Source organism: Eptatretus burgeri, chromosome 20 (assembly GCF_056783735.1).
Source record: "Eptatretus burgeri isolate ZD-2024b chromosome 20, Ebu_testis_v1, whole genome shotgun sequence".
Taxonomy (NCBI): Eukaryota; Metazoa; Chordata; class Myxini; order Myxiniformes; family Myxinidae; genus Eptatretus; species Eptatretus burgeri.
The window spans coordinates 2,335,848-2,354,389 of record NC_140980.1 but is presented as its reverse complement, the minus strand read 5'-3'; the positions used below and the strand labels follow the sequence as shown (position 1 = coordinate 2,354,389).

General features: G+C 41.4%; 1 protein-coding gene across 1 annotated transcript in view; it reads left to right on the top strand.

Moving 5' to 3' along the window:
• Positions 1 to 18,542, top strand: part of LOC147008309 (uncharacterized) — a 76,582-nt gene that overhangs the window by 10,716 nt on the left and 47,324 nt on the right. The window contains exons 4-8 of the mRNA XM_085865305.1: positions 1,593 to 2,024; positions 6,826 to 7,192; positions 7,502 to 7,746; positions 13,803 to 14,016; positions 14,603 to 14,674. Of these exons, the coding sequence (XP_085721431.1) occupies positions 1,593 to 2,024; positions 6,826 to 7,192; positions 7,502 to 7,746; positions 13,803 to 14,016; positions 14,603 to 14,674 (1,330 nt within the window). The remainder of the gene's footprint in view (positions 1 to 1,592; positions 2,025 to 6,825; positions 7,193 to 7,501; positions 7,747 to 13,802; positions 14,017 to 14,602; positions 14,675 to 18,542) is intronic.

Here is an 18,542-nt window from a genome sequence, read left to right as displayed (position 1 = left end):
GGCCATTTTGTTCCTTAAATGTGTCCCCAACCATTTCTCCGACCTGCACGTTCTGATTCTGTTCAAACTTGGCAAAAGTTCATCACATGATGGCGAGAACGTGTCACTCATTTTATTTTTCAATCTGATCAAAGATGGCCGACTGTGATTGTGACTGTGACTGTGATTAACCTCCGCCATCGAAGATGGATGGAGGTTACTGTTTTCACGCCTTTCTGTTTGTTTGTTTGTTTGTTTGTTTGTTTGTGAACAGTATTACGGAAAAAACTCCTCGACGGATTTCGACGAAACTTGGTGGGGGGGGTTCGGTCTGGTCCAAGGATTATGGCATTAGATTTTGGACTTGGGCCAAAATCCAATATGGCCACTATGGCGGCCATTTTGAAAAAATGTTTGAATTTTTTTTTTTTGCATTTCTACATGTTTTCAGTGATTTCCAACCCCCCCCCCCAAAAAAAAATTGTTGGAGAAAAAACTTTTTTGCAACTTTTTTTTCAACAAAATTTCGATTTCTTTCTTTTGCATTTCTACATGTTTTAAGTGATTTCCAGCCCCCCTCCCAAAATAATTGTTTGAGAAAAAAAAAATTTTGCAAATTTTTTTTCAACAAAATTTCGATTTTTTTTTTTGCATTTATACATGTTATCAGTGATTTCCAACAAAAAACATGCCAAAATTATAATTGCGGCTGATTTTGGAACTTCAGGTGGATATACCCACGTAAAATCAATTTCTGTCTCAAGGAATCGAGTTATGACGTGTGTAATTGAGTATGTAAAAGTTAAAAGTAAAAGGGAAAGTTGCAAACTATAACTCTGTGAGCACTGTTGACGTCAAATTGAATGAATAGGATATCAGGTTCACTTGAGTGACCGAGCAGTATTGGCGGCGGAGGTTTTGCACTCTACCGAGTGCTCCCCCTCTAGTTGTGACTGTGACTGTGAATGTGATTCAGACCAGGGTAGAGTGACCTGGTCTGAATCCAAATTGATGATTGGAAATCAAACCACTGGAGAAGAGGAAGGATTTCATGTCGGAAGCGATGATGGATTCCATAACCTTGCTGATGATTGGGAGGAGGTTGATTGGTCCGTGGTTGCAGGGATTTGTTTTTGCACCTTTTTTATACAGAACGGTCATGTTTACTGATTTCCCCGATATCCCGATATTGTTCCCAAATATCTTCAAAGGACAGTGGTGACTGTGGTTGCGGCATTCGTTGCAGTTGTGTGAGATGGTTGAAGCGTTGTCGTGGTTGTGGTGCGATGGTTTTCTGCTCAACGCCTTTTTTAAAGCTGCAAAAGTTTGATGTTGGAAATCAATATGGGTGGCACATGTAGATTTTCGGAGATCTGTCAGCATGGTAAGGTAACTAGTAAAATGGACCATGGTAAGGTGAGAGTAGCTTTTTGAGTGATACAATGGGGGCGGGGGGGGGGAAGTGATGTCATAATCTAAGTTCCTGATAACAAGCGCAATAAATAAATGATCACTTGATCTACGCGTGCTGGATCGGGATTGTGGATTTTATTCAAACTGCTGTATGTAATACACTTGCATGTTGAGCCTGCTCTGCACGGCCTGTTCAACAGGACCAGGATAAAACAATGGCGTGGAGATGCACTCGGACTGCAGGAAGACCCTGAAGGTTTGTTCTGGCAGTCGTCTCATCTCGAGCTGTCTCAAAACGTGACACAAGTTCTGGACATGAGCTCCCGGTATGGAGGATACAATTCCATCAGCAACCTGACGGGTCCACCGAACATATTTTCCTTCTCCTGGGACTTCATGCACGTGGCCGTGCCGAGTACATGTGGGTCGTGGTGGGACCGCTTGTCCCGATGGACACCCAGACGTTGTCCCAAGAATCCCGAGTGGTTTAAAAGCCAGGATTTCATCGAGTTACATTTCTACGTGCCCGTCTTCCCTACCAGGGTCTCGGTGTTGGAGACGTACCACCCTAGATATGTGGTTCGGATTCTGGCCAAGTCATGGGATGAAGGTGAAGAGGCTGCTGTGTGCAGGTACCAATGACCCTTTTGGTTGAAATCCCTGACGGGTTTCAAAGTCTTTATGCTCGTGAGTCCAAAAGGGACGAAATGACCAATTATCGTTTGCTTTGTGAGTATGTTGAGCCTCTGACTGGTCTCACATGATGATAACGGGATTGCAATAACATCTTCGTTATATAAATGGACTAGTTACCTGGTTTTTATAACATTTGATCTTCAGGTGGTGGACAAAATATTTGAAACCCCTGCGTAAATGAGAGAATGTTGAAAGCAACAGCTTCCACACAGGTGTGGTCCATGATTGTGCCCAGCAACTGACATCCCATCATGCTTTGGGTCATGTTTAAAATGCTGCACAGTCCTGGTTGCCTATAATTATGGCTCGCATGGCTGCAAGAGGAAAAACCTCAGTGATTAGTTTTCCCCCCTTTTACCAGCTTGTTCGCCTTGTATTTATTCCATGTTCTTTATTTTCACCCGATCTCATCTGCTTGTTTATCTTACTTTTTCTCCGGTTAGTCTTGTGTTTTCGTTCATCTTTCCCTTCCTACTTTTCCCCGACCTTCCTCCTGTCTGGTAGGAGGCCTTGTCCACCGGGCAGGAAGTTTGGCTCATGCTTCCTTGCCACCACCTCACTCCCTCCCCCCCCTTTCCTAGTGTTGTTCCCACCCTCCCCAGGACTACGGCATGGCGAGCAAGTACCATAACTACTTCTGATTCAAGTTTGAGAAGGCGGGACCCGTTCTTCTTGTTGGGCCTGTTGGAGTACAAGGCTTGGGATGTTTTTTCTCTTTAATCTTTTTGGCCCGTGGATTTGAGTTTCCCTTTCATTCAGCTGAAAGGCTTGCCGAGTTTTGGGTGATGTGGACTACTGTTCGGTCAGCAGGGTCTCTGGTTGAATGGGTAGTCAAAGCCCTCTCTGACCGTGGTCGTGACGGCCATCCTCCACAACGAGAGTTTATTCAGTTCTTAAGTTTTTTTGAATGAGGCTCACTTGGCTGTGCCTGGATGGGTTTGAGGGGAGAGGAGTAGCAGCTGAAATGTGAATCCTATCCAGGTTCCTCCTGGTGACTTCATCTTTACTTTTTCCTTGTTCGGGCTCCTTCTGACTCCCACAATGCAGAACTGGACCGACTTGGTCTTCCATTTGATCTGAATTTAATTTATTTTAATCCCATTCTCAATTCAATTCAATAATAAATAATAATACAAAAAACGTCACGGGTCAGGGTCATGTGTCCAATCAAAGCGGGGTTGCATCAAAGCGTGACGTCTTGGTACCCGGTCATCACTGCCTGCAGTTTTAAAGTGGCAGTTCCAGTTATGTCTCTTATTAATTACATAACACCCCAGTACACAAACACCACACAAAATTCACCAAACAACACCACACAAAACTACACAAACAACACAAAATACACCACACAAAACTACAGAAACACCACACAAAACCACACAAAACTACACAAAATACACCACACAAAACTACACAAACACCACACAAAACGACACAAACAACACAAAATAAACCACACAAAACTACACAAACACCATGCAAAACTACACAAACAATACACAAAATACACCACACAAAACTACACAAACACCCCACAAAACTATACAAACAATACACAAAATACACCACACAAAACTACACAAACACCACACAAAACTACACAAACAATACACAAAATACACCACACAAAACTACACAAACACCACACAAAACTTAACAAACAATACACAAAATACACCTCACAAAACTACACAAACACCACGCAAAACTACACAAACAATACACAAAATACACCACACAAAACTACACAAACACAAAACTACACAAACAATACAAAATACACCACACAAATCTACACAAACACCACACAAAATACACTACACAAAACTACACAAACACCATACAAAACTACACAAACACCCCACAAAACTACACAAACACCCCACAAAATACACCACACAAAATACACAAACACCCCAGAAAACTACACAAACAATACAAAATACACCACACAAAATACACAAACACCCCAGAAAACTACACAAACACCCCACATAACTACACAAACAATACACAAAATACACCACACAAAACTACACAAACACCCCACATAACTACACAAACAATACACAAAATACACCACACAAAACTACACAAACACCACACAAAACTACACAAACAATACACAAAATACACTGCACAAAACTACACAAACACCCCAGAAAACTACACAAACAATACAAAATACACCACACAAAATACACAAACACCCCAGAAAACTACACAAACAATACACAAAATACATTCCACAAAACTACACAATCAATACACAAAATACATTCCACAAATCTACACAAACACCACACAGAACTACACAAACACCCCACAAAACTACACAATCAATACACAAAATACATTCCACAAATCTACACAAACACCACACAGAACTACACAAACAACCCACAAAACTACACAAACAATAAACAAAATATATTACACAAACCTACACAAACACCACACAGAACTACAAAAACACCCCACAAAACTACACAAACAATACACAAAATACATTCCACAAATCTACACAAACACCACACAGAACTACACAAACAACCCACAAAACTACACAAACAATACACAAAATATATTCCACAAATCTACACAAACACCACACAGAACTACACAAACACCCCACAAAACTACACAAACAATACACAAAATACATTCCACAAATCTACACAAACACCACACAGAACTACACAAACACCCCACAAAACTACACAAACAATACACAAAATACATTCCACAAATCTACACAAACACCACACAGAACTACACAAACAATACAAAATACACCAAACAAAACCACACAAATACATTCCACAAAATACACCACACAAACACCACACAAAACTACACAAACACCCCACAAAACTACACAAACAATACACAAAATACATTCCACAAATCTACACAAACACCACACAGAACTACACAAACACCCCACAAAACTACACAAACATTACACAAAATACATTCCACAAATCTACACATACACCACACAGAACTACACAAACACCCCACAAAACTACACAATCAATACACAAAATACATTCCACAAATCTACACAAACACCACACAGAACTACACAAACACCCCACAAAACTACACAAACAATACACAAAATACATTCCACAAATCTACACAAACACCACACAGAACTACACAAACACCCCACAAAACTATACAAACAATACACAAAATACATTCCACAAATCTACACAAACACCACACAGAACTACACAAACACCCCACATAACTACACAAACAATACACAAAATACATTCCACAAATCTACACAAACAATACAAAATACACCACACAGAACTACACAAACACCACACAAAACTACACAAACAATACACAAAATACACTCCACAAAACTACACAATCAATACACAAAATACATTCCACAAATCTACACAAACACCACACAAAACTACACAAACAATACACAAAATACACTCCACAAAACTCCACACACACCACACAAAATACACCACAAGAATCCACACAAAACAAAACCTCTGTGACTTTGAAAGAGGGATAATTGTTTGGGTGAATTTGGCAGGAGCTTCAGCGACAAAGGCAGCGAAACTTGCTGATGTTTCACGAGCAACGGTGTCTCAGGTGATGTCAGTATAAAACTGACAAGGGGAAGACATCATCAGCAAAGGGCAACAGTGGGCGGAAATGCATACTCCAGGGTCGTGGTATCCGTGCAATAATTTGAAGTTCTCGGCAAAGCAGGTGAGCAACTGCTGATCAATTGACTGTAACTTTGAACCTGGGGCATGAGTAGCCAGTTTCATCAAAAACAGTCCACCAAGACATCCACAGAGGACCATTGTCGAGTTGCAGCGCACAAACCGCTCATCCCACCTGGCAATGCACGTTTGCGAGTGCAGTGGTACAAAGAGCACAGGCAATGGACGATCGAGCAGTGGAGATATCTGATATGGTTCCATGAATCATCCTTCACAATCTTCTCCATAAGCAGATGATTTCTTCTTCTTTGATTCCTTCTTCCTTTGTGCACGTGTGGTGCGAACCTAAAGAATGCTACAGCCCTGAGTGCTTGGTCCATGTGTGATCCCCCAATGGTCTGATGAGCATGACACTGATGTTGTCCATATGTCATGGCCTTCTCAGTCTCCAGATATGAACCCGATCGAGTATTGATGTAATATTGAGGAATGACGTCTGAGACAGCGTTTTCCACCTCCATCAAATAGGTGTGAGTTGATTGACTCTCTCGTGGAAGAATGGTGCCGCATCCCTCCTGAAGAATTCCAGACCCTGGTGGACTCTATGCTGCTGCACATATAGGCCGTCCAAGCCGCTCGTGGTGGATCAACGCCCTGTTAAGTGATTTACATTGGTGTTTCCATGTTTTTTGTCCACTACCTGTATGTTTTTTAAAATGTCGCTTCTTTCCAACAACTACCGATTGTCAATCCCCAGATCCTCTGCTCCTCACCACCCCCAACCCCCACACCCCCCCTTGCCCTCGTGAAATCCGTTTTCATTTTTCATGAATGAAAAAAGTTTAATTCATTTATTTGTTAATTTATTTAACAATATGAGTGATGTCCTTTTACACATCCGTTTGTATCAAATTGGAGATGTTGTACGAAATGAACCACACCCGAATACACAATGTCTACTTCATTGCAATACACAATGTCTACAAAAGGACACTCCTCAAAAGGTTTACTTTGGTGATGTACGATGCAGGTGGCGGACGTTGTGGTCCGGCCCTGCGGACCCCAATCTTCCAGTGAACGCCCCTTTCAAGTTTTCCCCACCGATACAACCACCGGGTTTTGCGACGAACATCCTCCGTCTGGAGTTCAATTTCCCCCTGAGCTTTTACCGCATGGAACTGGGCGCTGTTGTTCTGTCCGGTATCCCGGTGAACCTCATGCAACTAAACAAGAGCAAGAGTGAAGAACTTGCTGAGTCAGAAAAACTTCGACAGAAACAAAACAGGATGGAAAGAAGGAGGAGACGAGATAGGGTTCAACAGATGGAGGAAGATGAAGAGGAAGAGAAGCTTTCCCCCTTCAGAAATAATGGATATTTTGACCTTTTACCTTTCGAGGTGAGGATGTGAACCCCCACTCGTCATCTTTTCTTCTTCTTTTCAAACTTGGTTTTCCAGATCACATCATCTCATTGTTTGATTTCAGAATGGTTTCAGACGTTGGCATCAACATTGAAATGGCTGTCCGAATCTGTTTGTGTTCGGAATTCCTTGATGGCTACACTAGTGGTTACCTAGGTTGTTTTAAGGGTTTACTGGTTTATCATTTGATGGACATCCTTGACTGGCTGGACAGTGACAGTTGGTCAGGTTGATGCACTGATAATGAAATCGATGTTCTTTTTTGCTGCCTTACTTCCACGACAGATTATCGAACTCATTTTATCTCACCTGACACTCCCTGAGCTGTGCTGCCTCGCTCAATGCAGCCGTACCCTGCGCGACTGCAGCTACAACCCTTGCATGTACAAACACCTGGACCTCAAGCCTTTCTGGCCATCTCTCTGCGAGGAGGACCTTCTGGCTTTGAAGCCTCGTCTCACCCATGCACGCTCGCTGAGTCTCTCATGGACTGGAAACGATGGAAGATTCAGTCCTATGGTCCTTAAAAAGTGAGTAATTGAATGCAAAGTTAGTAATCGATGGCCTGTATTTCGGTGAACCGTCTGAAACAACTTTGGCATTCTTCAGCTTGCATGATGTTGGGATATTTGGTCATTTTCTTGATTTCTGCATCGTTAGTCCAAAATCATTGCTCTTTACACGTCAATTAGCAATGCCTTCTTCTCTTGTTTTTTTGTACCCAAATATCATATCTGGCCGCAACGCTTTGTTTTCGATGTTCACGTTCGATGGGATCATTAGGTCGTACGTGAGCGGTACTTCAATGTTTTCAGTGATTGCTTTTGGTTTATTTTTCCCACAAATTTCCTGCAACTGGAATATCATATTTTTTGCTAATGTGCCAGCGGATTACTTTACAAACTCTGTTGTGTCGTTGTGTGTACAGCTGTTCTGGCATGATTTTTTTGTGTTCGGTCATGAGTGTCATATCTCATTCTCTTTGCTAACCCCACCTCCACCCCTCACCCCTTTCTTTTCTTTTTTCCTCCTCCCCCCTCCCCTTCTTTTTCACTCTCCCCTCCTCGCTCCCTCCTCCTTATAACATGCAGCACTCTCCTCCCACACCTCTGTCGCTCTCTCGTTGTCTCTGTCTGTGTGTGTGTGTGTGTGTGTGTGTGTGTGTGTGTGTGTGTGTGTGTGTGTGTGTGTGTGTGTGTGTGTGTGTGTGTATCTCACGCCTCCCTCCCACAGTGAATAGCAGCGTTAGGTGAGGTTGTCCTTTTTCGCTCTCCCCTCCTCCTTCCTCGCTCCCCTTTCTTCATCCTCTCTGCCTCCTCTCCCTCTCTCACCTTACACCTGCCTCCACTCTCCCTCCCTCTTTCATGCCCCCACCCCTTTTATTTTTTCCGTCACCGAAGCGACGAGTTGTATTTGCTCATCATCAATACATGGCAAAAAGTACACACTTGGCTCGAACCACGTGTTTCTTTTGATAACAACAAGTAGCATATAGCGAGCCATTAATACTGCATTATACTGCATGGTTATACTGCATTATACTGCATTATATTAAAGCGAGCCATTAATACTGCAACAAATATGGTCCCCTTAAATTGGACATGACCATTTGATATGCACGAGTTTGCTCATTTGTCCATTGGACCAAATTTTTATTAGTCTTCACAGCCTTGTGGCACGCCTGCCTGCTGTACTGCTGGAGCATTCGCTTGCCTTTCACCAAGCCCAGATGTGCTTCCCTTGGGCCATTGTGGGAATTATACGTTCGTTTTTATTGTTGACAAATTATACTTCCATTTGATGTGGATTTTTTTCACCCACCCCGTTGTGATCGTTGAAGGATTTTCCCTGGTTGATTGTGGAATCCTATTTAACTTCAGGCAGAGTTTAACGTTTGTCCGATTTGGTTATAAAATCCTGCATAAAACCACCAACACTGATAACCGATGTGCACACAAGTCCTTTCTTTGTTCAAACAATGTATTTTCTAATTATCCACCATGCACTTTTCTCCCTCGTACAATGAACTTAAAAATCCCCATTTGTTGCAATATTATTTGGTTCTATTTCATTTATTCTTACTTTTAGTTAACAGTTCGACCAACCCGATTCAATTCACTTCCACATGACATCAGAGAGTTTTAATCTAACTTGGTACTTGGTCAGTCCCAAGGAGTACAAGCCACTGAGATACTCTCCTTCCTCACGTGCTTGCACTGAAACAATTTCACATTTCAAAGCATTTTATACTTTCATGGGAGAGTGGTGGGGGCTATTCAACCCAGACTGCAGACGTGTCCTTGAGACGAGAAGCCACTACGTACATTTCGAGGCAAAGGTTCGTTTATCAGCTCAGGTCACACCGCTCCAGACCAAGACATTTATCAACATTTTGGGAAAATGTCTCTTGGCCAGAAAGGACAGCCAATTCAACTTATAACATAAAACTTACATTTGTAAAACTCCATTTGTTACAATTTAGAATACATTAATATAAAATTTTTCCCCCAAACATTATTATGATTATTGCTGGAAATATTATTTATATAAATTAACATATTCTTTGTTGCAATATTATTGTTTTTCTTCCCTCCACCACCGAAAGTGAAGGTGGTAATATTGTTGTGGGCCGGGTATCGGCGACGAGCACGACTGCTAGATGGAGCAGTAGAGTCGGCTCCACCGAACACCCGGGATCTTGATCGTACCTTTCCGATAACTCCGAAGGTACGGGTCCCTTACAGGACCGTGAATCGTCAATAATTCAACCACGTGGGACAGGGTTATTTGCCAAACTTCAAAATACCGAGAGGCCCACGCGGCGAGCTACCGAGGAATCCACACCCTTGACGGAGCTCGAACGGGACGAGCCGTAACCGTGCTCGACCCGTGCGTAACCCGAGCGGATGGTTACCGAGCTCCCGTTGGTCCAAATGCACAACTACTGCAGCAACGGCCTTTTTAACCCCCCAACACGCGCCGTGCTAAACCAATGGAGAAAACACAGAGACGAGCTGAAACATTTAACAATAGGGATATTTATTTACAAGAGGCAGGGAGGGAACACACAAAGAGCAGAGTTAAACTGACCAAGCAATGCAAATAATGCACAGCAAAGAGCACTTAACAATTCCTACTTACAGACGGGGCCCAAGGACACACACACACACACACACACACACACACACACACACACACACACACACACACACCCAAAAGAAAAGAGATGGACCTCGCCGGGTCTTTATTCGGTTCTCCATCCGAGGAGGATAGTTCTGCTGGGAGTCAGGACGGCTGGCTACCTGGTTGCGAGCACGCGGCTGGTCGTCCACCCCTTCCCGGAGCTCCGGTCGCCAAAGGACGGACCAGGGCAGCCGAATCCAGCGGAGGCGAGAGGAGGCGATCTCCCGTGATGAGATGGTCGACCTCTTGTAGTTGTGCGCCAGACGAGACGCCTCGGATCTGCACGATGCAGTCAAACGCAGACCAGACCGAAACGTGCTCGAGCAGACCGGGACGCAATTATTCCTTCTTTATTTTCTTTCCTCGTCCTTCTCGGGCGCGGTCCGCTATTCTGTGGCCTGCTCTCATTGGGCGGACCGCGTGTCGTGGCTCCGCCTTCTTGCAAAGCACCGCCTGCTCTGATCTGATCTGCTCATCGCCCATTGGCCGCAAAATGATGCATACCCTTATTTGGCGCCAGACCAGAATGAAACGCTTCTTGAGCTTGCGAAGAGCGTGGACAATGCCCCGAACAGAGTGTGGTTGTTGATGTAAAAATCCTCGCTATAAAATAATCCATAGCGCACACATGTAATTCCCATAAGACAGAAGGGGATGGATTCTAACTGTACACATACTTATCGACATAACTAATCTTGGGACCTGAATGTTGAGTGCTCATGGCTTCCAGATTCGCAACAGTATTTTCACCCCTCTCTGTCTGTTTGTTTGTTTGTCTGTTTGCTTTGTTTGTCTGTGTGCAGGATATCTCAAAAAGTTGTGGACGGATCAGGATGAAATTTGGTGGGTAGGTTGGGTGTGTGACAAGGACGAACTGATTATTTGTTGGTGAAGATCCGGATCTGATTACTCTAATTTTTGAAGTGATTCTTTACCAGTGAGAGATGGGGCCAAAATGATATATAGCATGATATCTCATAAAGTTGTTGACGGATTCGGACGAAAATTGATGGACACTTTGGGTGTGACACAAGGAAGAATTGATTCAATTTTGGTGATGATCCGAATCCGGATCCGGATCCATTAAGTTTTTCACTGATTCCTCACCATTGAGAGACAGGGCTAAACTAATATATAGCATGATATCTCAAAAAGTTGTGGACGGATTCGGATGAAACTTGGTGGACACTTTGGGTGTGTGGAGACGAGAATTATTTTATTTTTAAGTGATTTTTCATCATTGTGAGAGGGGGCCAAAAACGATATTTCGTATGATATTTCAAAAATCTATCGAGCCCCATTTGTTCTTGTGGATCAGACATTACGTGGTGGAGGTATGTGCTCGACCGAATGCCCTTCCAGTTTGTTTTGGAATTAGAATGCCGTGCCATGTTGCAACCGATTAAGCTGCTCGATACACCTTGACTTAGCGTGCATTTAAAACATGGCAATTCGACCAGGTTCTTTGTAGCGAATTAGCCGAATCAACTCAAGTCTTGATAATATTGGTGCTTTACAGTCCACATTAGAACGCTCCAGTAGAACTGCACCAAAAACATGTCACACACACACACCTTATCCATTTATAGCAGTCTTAAATGGTCTACAGGATCAAAGAGCTCTTTTGGGTCCTCAAGGTCTTTCGGGTCCTTTGGGTATTTTGGGTTCTGTGGGTGTTTTGGGTCCTCAGGGTCTTTTGGGTCTTTTGGGTCCTCAGAGTCTTTTGGGCCCTCGGTGAAGAAACTGATCAACTTTGTTCAAGTCGATCCATATATTCAGTGACAGTGTGAATACTTTTGCCATGTTTGGCTATGGCTTGGAAATGAACAACCAAGCTTGAGCCAAGTCGCTTTCGCACTCAGCAAGCATTCCAACAAAATAGTGAAGGAACTTTTTTTTGCTTGGCAAGCGATTACCGATCTTCGTTTGGGAACTTAAACATCCACGCACCCGGAAACGCCCAGAATATCAAACAATGCCCGAATATGGACAAATTAACACTTTGTTTTCAGTAGTCGGCTGCTGATAAGTTGAATTCCTGAGTTTAAAGTTTCTAATTTGGCTCAGATTGAGAGATTGTAGAGGTTATGACATGTGCAGAAATGAAATAAAGCCACGAACTCTGGAGTTTCTGGGTGTTTATATGCATAACAATGTACCCAGTGATTTGGAGGAATGACGATCAGGCATTCAATGATATGAGTGAGGAAAGTGAAAAAAACGTTGTCGTTAAGAAACCGTTGTGGCCTGTTACAAGTCAAGGCATTGTTGAGCAGGTCACAAAAAATGGTGAATTAACACCCCAGTGAGGGAGTGCAAGGTGACCACGAAGATGATTTGATAAAGGATAAAACACCGGGAAACTCCAGCGTTCTTGGCTTTATTTTATTTCTGCATGTGTCATAACCTCCACCATCTCTCAATGTGAGCCAAATTACAAAATTTAAACTCAGGAATTCAATCAAATAAGGCTTTTAATTATCTTCCAAAGGGGTGTTTTAATGAACCCAAAAACCCGATTTACCAGTCATGCAATTCCTTGGAGTTTTCTTTGTTTGCATGCAAAGTTTCAGTGCACGAGGTTTCTTGGTGTTGGAGTTTGAGGAGACACACACAATGACTGACTGACACACATTGGCATTTACTATTATGGAAGAAGATAGATCGTGAAACACCCTGCAATCCGATCATCATGTAATCAAATCATTCTCATTTGCTGGAATGCGAAAAAACATTTCACTGAAATATCTCCTTTCGTCAAATTATTTCCACGACATCGAGGGTGCAGCATGTCAACCAAAGATTTTCAATGAAGTCGTGTCTTCAATAGGGGTCTTTATCCCCCAGATAACTTGTGGGCAGCTTTCATCCTTGAAGAGGTGACAAAGCCCGGTATTGTTTTGTGGTGGAATTACTCGAACCTCCATTGGAATCACTCCAGTAACTCCAGTCCCAATGAGAGTTGAACCATTTATTCAGGTGAACACTGGAAGAAACAAATTCACAGAGCAACACCAAGATGAGCTGTTGTAAACTTCCTTCGCTCAGAGATCTGTTCACAATCCTCGCTTTTTATTGCATAATTATTTGCATAGAAAGGGGGAAAGAGGGGGCATGGGTCGGACAAAGAACAGTGCACGTTATCTTCACAAAACTACATATCACTCAATGTTCCTCAGTCTCTTAATTAGCAGAACACAATATTTCCTTTGTGTGCGAGAAATAGGGGTCTTTATCCCCCAGATAACTCGGGGAAGGGGGGCAGCTTTCATTTTTGCAGAAGCTGCAACACCCTGCATTGTTCCAAACGTGGGTCGATGGAAGTTGGTTTCGAAGTTTGTCTTGTCTCTCACGGCTTTGTTTGAAACACGATCCCAATGTCTTCCTGTGATACTTTTTTCAGTTTCCTGGGTGGGTGGTCTGAGCACCTACTGCATCTGGACCTGGCCAACTGCCATTGGATCACAAACGAGTCCTTGGAATCTGTAACCATGCTCTGCCCAAACCTTTGTGACCTGAACCTGTCATCATGTGAACAAATACTACCCGGAGAGTTCAGGCAGCTCTCGTCCTTGCATAGGCTACAACGCCTCGTCCTGTTCCGAACACGAATCGATGTAAGCTCTTTACGTCGTTTATGTTCGTTGTACTCTCTCGCAGCTTTGTCGTTAATAAAACCATTGAAAGTAAATCTTGATTTTTTTTTTAATGGCAATGTGAAATCTACATGCCTCTTCCTTTGCCCCCCATGCAAGTGGATTGAAAGTCCAACGCAGACGGAATGAGAAACGTGAAAGTAAAATTAAATACAAGGAACATATGAAGCTGGAATTTCGTACATTTCCCATTTACTTTCCTTCCATAGCCAATTTTACTCGGCAAGGTCGATGTGACCTTGATCGCACCTTTCTTTAATCTACATAGTCGACTGCCTGTTAGAAATTTTTGCATCTAAATGAGATTGCAAAGGAGATTGCCAGCTTAACGTCACCTCCATGATACATCACCCCCCCCCCTGCTGGCACGGTGCCACAATGGTTTTTAGATCCTCAGACTGGTTCTTCGATCTTGAAACGACACGAAGCGCTGAATTCTGGAATAAGCTAAGGAATTGAGTCTTTCTCTTTCGTTGTGTTTCGTGGATGGGAAGGGGATTATTTTACCACTGTTAAAGGATAACATCGTACTCCCATCTTGTTTCAGACGGAGAGTCTCCTGTCAATCACTTCCAAGTGCATAGAGTTGAGGCATCTCAACCTCAGAGACTGTTCTGAGGTACGTGCACCTCTTTGTACCACCGCAGATGTGTTTGGGAGTTAAACCATAGTCCTGCACGATTGTGAAGACAAACTGATTTATTTCCAGCTTGGGATGAGTTCATCTGTTTTGTTGATATTTTGTTTCCTCGTCACATAAATATAAACACAGTCTATGTATTGTTATGATAAATCACGATGGGCTGCAGGCGTTGCTTATCCCTACATCTCATCCATGGTTGCAATTCATGCAGTAAAAGATGCCTTTTGAACCTTCATCACTGCAAAAAATATTAGAAATGAAAGCGAAGTCCATGGCTCGCCATCTAAAATCCCCCATGCTTCCCCACCCCCCTGAAAGCAAAGTTGAAAGATTTCATAAAACTCCACCAAGAATAACCCAATATCAAATTTTGATTGAAATTTTTTTCCCATTTTGACCTCTGTGACTCAAACTTCCCATGGAACAAATCCCCAAAAAATTGTTGCATATTTCATGCAACTTGGATGTACAAAGTTTCATTAAAAATATTAAAATTATATTTTTGGGTTGTTGACTCCGCCCTAGAGGGCGTGGCGAAAAATGATTGTGTTTTTGCACCTTCTTGCCATGTGGTGATCACAACTACCAAGTTTGTTGAATTTATGCCCATCCGTTTCGGAGAAGATAGCATGACGGGTAGACAGACAGAGAAGATTACAATACCCACCTGTTTTTTCAAAAAGCTTCAGGATAATAAAGCTTCGATAATATCTAAGATAATCATCGCTCAGATAACAGCTGAGATAATAAATCTTAGATAATAGCTGAGATAATAATAGCTTAGAAAATAATCGCTTTGATAATAAAGCTCAGGCTTACATTGTAATAGCTTACTTAATAATAGCTCAGATAATATAGCTTAGATAATATCTTGGATCATAGTTTGGATAATAAAGTTTAGATAATAGCAAAGATAATAATAGCTTCGATAATAAAGCTTAGATAATAACTGAGATAATAATAGTTCAGATAATAATAGCTCAGATAATAACGCTTAGATAATAGCTTTGATAATAATAGCTTAGATAATAGCTGAGACAATAATAACTCAGATAATGGCTGACATAATCAAATCTCAGATAATAAAGCTTAGATAATTTGCTTGGATAATAATAGCTTCGGGAATGAAGCTTGGATAATAGCTTCGATAATAACAGCTGGGATCATTGCTTCGATAATAATAGCCTCGATAATAAATCTGAGATAATAGCTAAAATAATACTCGCTCAGATAATAAAGCTTAGATAACAGCTGAGATCATAATAGCTTCGATAATAGCTAAGATTAGAACAGCTTAGATAATCATACCTTCGATAATAAAGCTGAGATAATACCTGAGATAATAATAGCTTTGATAATATAACTTGCATAACAGTAGCTTAGATCATAGCTTCCATAATAATAGTTTAGATAATATCAATTTGTTAATAGCTTTGATAATAATAGCAAAGATAATAAAACTTAGATAATAGGTTATATAATAATAGCTTTGATAATAAAGCTTAGATAATAGCTTAGAAAATAATAGCTTCGATAATTGCTTCGAGTCTTAGACAATAATAGCTTCGATAATAATAGCTTACATAATTATAGCTTCTAAAATAAAGCTCAGTTAATAGCTTCGATAACAATAGCTTCAATTATAAAGCTTGGATAATAGGTTGGATAATAATAGCTTAGATAATAGCTGAAATAATCCTCGCTCAGATAATAAAGCTTAGATAACAGCTGAGATCATAATAGCTTCGATAATAGCTAAGATTAGAACAGCTTAGATCATAATAGCTTCGATAATAAAGCTTAGATAATACCTGAGATAATAATAGCTTAGATAATATAGCTTAGAGAACAATAACTTAGATCATAGCTTCCATAATAATAGCTGGGATAATATAGCTTAGTTCATAGCTTCGATATCAAGCGCTTAGATAATAAAACTTCGATAATAGGTTAGATAATAATTGCTTCAATAACAGCTAAAATAATACTCGCTCAGATAATATCTCAGATAATAAAGCTTGATAATAGCTGAGATCATAATAGCATAGATAATAGCTGAGATAAGAACAGCTTAGATAATAATAGCTTCGATAATTTAGCTTAGATAATACCTGAGATAATAATGGCTTTGATAATTTAGCTTATTTAACAATAGCTTAGATAATTAATAGCTTCCATAATAATAGCTTAGATAATATAGCTTAGTTAATAGTTTCGATAACAATAGCTTAGATAATAAAGCTTAGATAATAGGTCAGATAATAATAGCTTAGATAATAGTTGAGATAATATAGCTTCGATAATAGCTTACATAATAATAGCTTTGATAATGAAGCTTTTATAATAGCTGAGATAATAATAGCTTAGAAAAAAATAGTTTAGATAATAGCTAAGACAATAATGTCTTCGATAATAATAGCTTACATAATTATAACTTCGATAATAAAGCTCAGTTAATAGCTAAGATCACAATAGCTTTGATGATTGCTAAGATAATAACAGCTTAGATTGTAGCTAAAATAATATTATCTCAGATAATAACTGAAATAATAAAGTTTCGTTAATGGCTTAGATCATAATAGCTTCGATAACAGCAAAGATAAGAATACCTGAGATAATAATAGCTTTGATAAGAAAGCTTACATAATAGCTGACACAGTAATAGCTTATATAATAAAGCTTAGATAATAGCTTACATAATAGCTGCAATAATAACAGCTTCGATATTAATTGCAGAGATTATTAAAGCAGCGATAATAGCTTGGATAATAATGCTCAGATAATAGCAAAGATAATAATAGTGTTGCGGGCCAGAGGTCCGGTGACGAGAACGACTACTAGGTGGGGAAAGTGACGTCGATTCCCACCGGACTCTCTGGAATTGTAGGCCGTCGCTCACTGATAACTCTGTGAGGCGGCGGGTCGCTTAACCGACCGTGGACGCCAATATCTCCACCGCATAGCGTAGGGTCTTTTTGTCGAGAACCAATTTACCTAATGAGCCACACGGTGTCGTCTACCGGAGAACCACTCCCTCGGCACGTCTTGCTAGAACCGGGTCACTCTCCCGACTGTGGTAGAGTTCCAACCACCGGCTACCAACTCCGGTTCGGGTGTAGTCGGGCGGAACTGCCAAAGCCATGCCAGCTGGGATGAGCAGATTAATGGGAACAAAGACCCAGCTCAATCTCATATCCGAACCACGCTGGACCAATGAAAGAAAGGACGGAAACGAACTGGGAACATTTCTACAATAATTTATTTATAATAAACGAGGAAATTTATGTGGCACAGAAACAGGTTTATTGAGGTGTTATGCATGGGAAAGAAAGAAGATGTAGTGCGACAATTTACAGCAACTTACAAAAGAAGACACAGAGCAGACTTACGTGGGAATACACAGGCAAGATTTACAATGATCGAAAACACTTATGCAGCTTCTACTTATTAGACTGGCGCCACGCACTCAGACACACACTCGGACAAAATAAACCCAGTTGAAGGCAAAGGACTTTTGCAGCCAGGAAGGGAGGCGGGCTGAGGTCGCAGTTCTTTCGAGTACCTGAGTCTCAGGGAAAAGAATGCTCCGTGGTGCGGCACCTGCCAACGGTCGTGCAGTCAGGTCCACAGCCGACCGTGTGGAGTCCCGGTCCGTGGAGGAGCTTCCCACAACAAAGGTCCGAAATTGCCACAACACACAAGGAGGGGTTATGTCTCCACATATACTTAACGGCATAACTAACTTCGGGGCACCTGTATGTTTGAATGCATACGGTTCCGAGAACTGTAACAATAGCTTGGATAATACAGCTTAGATTATAGCTAAGATAATAGTAGTTCAGAA